Raw genomic sequence first — 3929 nt, 5'->3', positions numbered from 1 at the left:
ACGATTATTTATCAATTTGAATTGATGAAATAAAATATCAAATAATTTTTAAATTTTTTAAATATTTGTAAAACTAATTCATGTATTAAGAACTTTAAATTCAATAATTGAATCGTTAAAATTTAATGTAAAACATGAATTATTAAATAAAATAACTCATTTATATATATATATATAAATAAAGAATTTTGGATATAATTAAAAAATAATTAATTATGTTTACAATAAAAAATAAAAAAACCTAACTAATAAATAAAAATACTGGTTAATTAGTTATATATTTTCGGTTCATGCTACTTTTTTGGTACATAATTATTCAAAAGAGAAAAGATTAATTAATTATAGATTTATAGTACCGTAATAATAAAGTGAAAAAAAAAAAAGGAAAAGGGTTAAAGAGAGAGATGGGGGGCAAAAGGAGAAAGAGAAAAGGAAAAGTCAAAAACGGTAAAGGTGTGTGGAGACCGCGTTGTAATGACATTGATGCCACCGAAGATCCTTCGTATTTAAACAACGCTAACGACACTTTCTCGTAACCATCCGTCTACATTCAACACACTCTCTCTCTCTCTCTCTCTCTCCGAATTCGATCGAAAGATAGAAGAAAGAGCGATTTTCCTCACCGAAGAAGGAGAAACCAATGGCCGATCAACTCACCGATGAACAGATCTCCGAGTTCAAGGAAGCCTTCAGCTTGTTCGACAAGGACGGCGATGGTTTGTCCCCTCTCTCTCTCTCTCTCGTGCTTTGATTTGATTTGATTTCGTCACTAGTGAGGTTTTCGTAGATCGGTTCTTCTTTTGGAGATAATGGATTAGGGAAACGAAAATTAGATGGGTTATGAGTTTTTTTGTTTTTGGCTGATTTGGGACTGTGGTAGAGTTAGATCTTGGATGTTGTTTTTGTTGTTTAAACTTTGTGGCGGAGAAAAAATGTTAACGTTATTTTATTTTAATTTTCTGGTGATTTTTTTTATTGTCTCTGTTTGGTTGACGAGGAGAAAGAAAGGAATGGATTACACTATTGAAGGAATTGTTGTTTGTTTCGATTTTTTTTTTTTTTGTGTTTTTTTGCATATGTGAATTGTATATTATTGTTTTTCTTAAAATTAAATATTTCTTTCTGAAAAAGGGAGTTTAGAAGGTTCTAGATCTTGGTGTTTGGTGTGTTGTTGTGGTATGGTTGTTTTGGTTTACGAATTTTTGGGGGGAAAATGAACAAATAGTTGGTGGGTTGGTCGTTATTCGAAGTTTCTATGCAAAGGATCAAGATTGGGATGCTAACCTTTAACTGATATATCCAAAGCATGATACTTATTGTCTGTGGCTTTTTAGCTTGCTTATATGTCCCAATGTTGAGAAACACAACAGGTTTGGTAGAAAAGGGCTTTTTATGAAATAGATTTTCTTTATGTTTTTACTCAGAAATTAAAGTACGTTTTTTGTATTTAATGTTTTAGTGCTCATGTTAAAAGCACTAAAATACTATTATGTTTAATTTATATACACCTGACTCGTATGTATGTATGTTTGATTTAGGAAGGAATTGTGAAGGAAAGGAAGTGAAAGCAAATAAAGAGAGGAAATAAAATGAAATGATTTTTAAGGTTTTGTAAGGGGAAAAAGTGAGGGGAAAGGGAATGACGTAAATGTCCTAGATAAGCAAAGAGATATGATATAATCATATAAATAAGCATATTTATGTCCTTATACATGTACCTAATTTCCGTCCACCCTTTTATAACCTTGGGAGTGTAGCCTTTTTTTTATATGGAACCCTGTGGTTTGTTCCCTTCATTCATCCTTTTAGGATTCTCCAAAGGACTAAATGTTGATGTGTTGTTCCTTCCACCCACAAACATTCTGATTACACCGTATTGTCACATCCTATGCTATAATTGACAAGGATAGAGTAAACTAGGCAATTCTTTTTAGATATTTGTGAAAAAATGTTATACAGTCAATAGTGTTTTTTTTTTTGGGAGGTTTTTTGTAATTCATAAATTTTTTAAACATATATTTTAATTTTAATTATAATAGTAAATTTTTTCAAAAGCACAAACAAATGGTTGTGAACCCTGAAGTTGATGAATGTGAAAAATTGATTATACACTAGCCTGGGAACACGTTTGGTTACGACCTAAAAGAGCTTCTTCTGTTTTTAAAATAATGAGCATTTTTCTAGTAGAGAACCTATCAAAAGATTTTTTAAGCTTGTATTTAAACAAACTCTATGTGACTTATATTTTTTTGCTTACAAGATGGGCTTAAAGGCCAAAGTGAAAGCTACCTATTAAGTAAGACTGCCGAAGAGTCAGGTGGAGATGCTGTAGAGAGTGAAGTATATACTAGGTAGAGAGTGAAGTATATACTAGGTAGAGAGTTGCCAACTACGGACTCGGCAAATTAACCATATGTGTTAACAATAATTAGGCTTTGAAAATTTGAAGCTGTTGTTGATTATATTGTATATGGTGTGGACTTTCAGGTTGCATCACAACCAAGGAGCTTGGAACTGTTATGCGCTCATTGGGGCAAAACCCAACTGAGGCAGAGCTCCAGGACATGATTAATGAAGTGGATGCAGACGGGAATGGCACCATCGATTTCCCTGAGTTTCTAAACCTCATGGCCCGGAAGATGAAGGACACTGATTCTGAGGAAGAGCTGAAAGAGGCATTCCGGGTTTTCGACAAGGACCAGAATGGGTTCATCTCTGCTGCTGAACTCCGCCATGTGATGACCAACCTTGGGGAGAAGCTCACTGATGAAGAGGTTGATGAAATGATTCGTGAGGCTGATGTTGATGGCGATGGCCAAATAAACTATGAGGAGTTCGTTAAGGTGATGATGGCCAAGTGATCACATTATCTTCACATAAATGAAGAAATGTTGATTAAAAGGAAATGAACAAAAAAAAAAGGTGGGGGAAAGGACTAGGTTTGGGTTGTATAACAGTGATCATAGTAGTCCTTGTCCTTTCTTCCTCCTGCATTTTTATTTGATGGTTTTTGAATCCAACCTTAAAACGTCGATTAGTGGAAGTCCTGCTACTAATGGATTGTAGTGGAACTGTACCTTCTTAGTTTGTCTTGTAATTTTATCCATAAAAAGGTTGTAATGTTAATGTCGCCTCAATTTCTACCACGCTTCATTTTTTTTTTGTTAAAAGTTAATGAATCTTGTTTGATATTCAGCTAGTAGTACTTGAAATGTCTGTGTGATATGGGAATGAGTAGCACTAATTATTTCTGTCTATTTGTGAACTTATCTTTCTCTTGAATGAATTTGTAAGATGTTTCATTAAAATTGATTGTTGTTTCAACTCATTGATGGTGTTTGAATACAAGTTTTTTTTTGAAATAAATTAAAATTTGTTAGTACAAGTAGTTTAATATTGGAGTTTGATTTTTTTAAAATATATAGTAGTAATTAAAAGTATTATTTTATTTTTATAAAAATTAATTTGATGTAAAGGAATTATATTTCTTTATTAAAATAAAAAATGAGGAGATTACCTTATTGATGATGATTTAGTGAATCTCTTGACTTGGTGAGGAAGGAAATTTTGGAGTGAAGTACCCTTTTAATCTATGAAAATGTTTGATATAAGTCTAAAAGGGTTTTTAAATTAAAAAGTTTTTTTTTCTTCTATTTTTCTAGAAATTACTCGAGTAAAGTTTTGAAAAGTTCTTTTATGTTGCGTCTTGGTTTTCCATGCAATGAATTTTCATTTGGTATAATTAGGGATGACAAATAAACTCATACCCGTGAGTAATACCTGAATTCGTCCTGACTTTGATAGGGAATGTCCGGTTTGACCGGGTACGGGTACGGATAAAACCTGATATATTAAACCGAGTATGAATATATACATATCCACCCTGTACTCCTATCCGTATTCGTCCCCAAATGAATTATGATATTTTT

At 32.5% G+C, this 3929-nt stretch overlaps 1 protein-coding gene across 1 annotated transcript; it reads left to right on the top strand.

Annotated features, from left to right (window-relative positions):
- Nucleotides 1-522: 522 nt before the first annotated feature.
- Nucleotides 523-3146, top strand: LOC109790491 (calmodulin). The gene is made up of 2 exons (XM_020349656.3): nucleotides 523-716; nucleotides 2488-3146. Exons 1-2 carry the CDS (start codon nucleotides 641-643, stop codon nucleotides 2859-2861), a joined length of 450 nt encoding a protein of 149 aa, XP_020205245.1. The 5' UTR covers nucleotides 523-640; the 3' UTR covers nucleotides 2862-3146.
- The last annotated feature ends 783 nt before the right edge of the window (nucleotides 3147-3929 follow it).

This window comes from Cajanus cajan, chromosome 1 (genome assembly GCF_000230855.2).
Source record: "Cajanus cajan strain Asha chromosome 1, NIPB_CcT2T_4, whole genome shotgun sequence".
Lineage (NCBI taxonomy): Eukaryota > Viridiplantae > Streptophyta > Magnoliopsida > Fabales > Fabaceae > Cajanus > Cajanus cajan.
Note: the sequence above shows the minus strand (reverse complement) of the source record. Positions and strands in the feature narration are given on the sequence as shown.

Bases quoted from the DNA above. Each gene is read 5' to 3' on its own strand.
- LOC109790491 (XM_020349656.3), top strand. From the start codon at position 641: ATGGCCGATCAACTCACCGATGAACAGATCTCCGAGTTCAAGGAAGCC. The intron at 717-2,487 runs GTTTGTCCCCTC...GTGGACTTTCAG, and splicing joins GTTCGACAAGGACGGCGATG to GTTGCATCACAACCAAGGAG.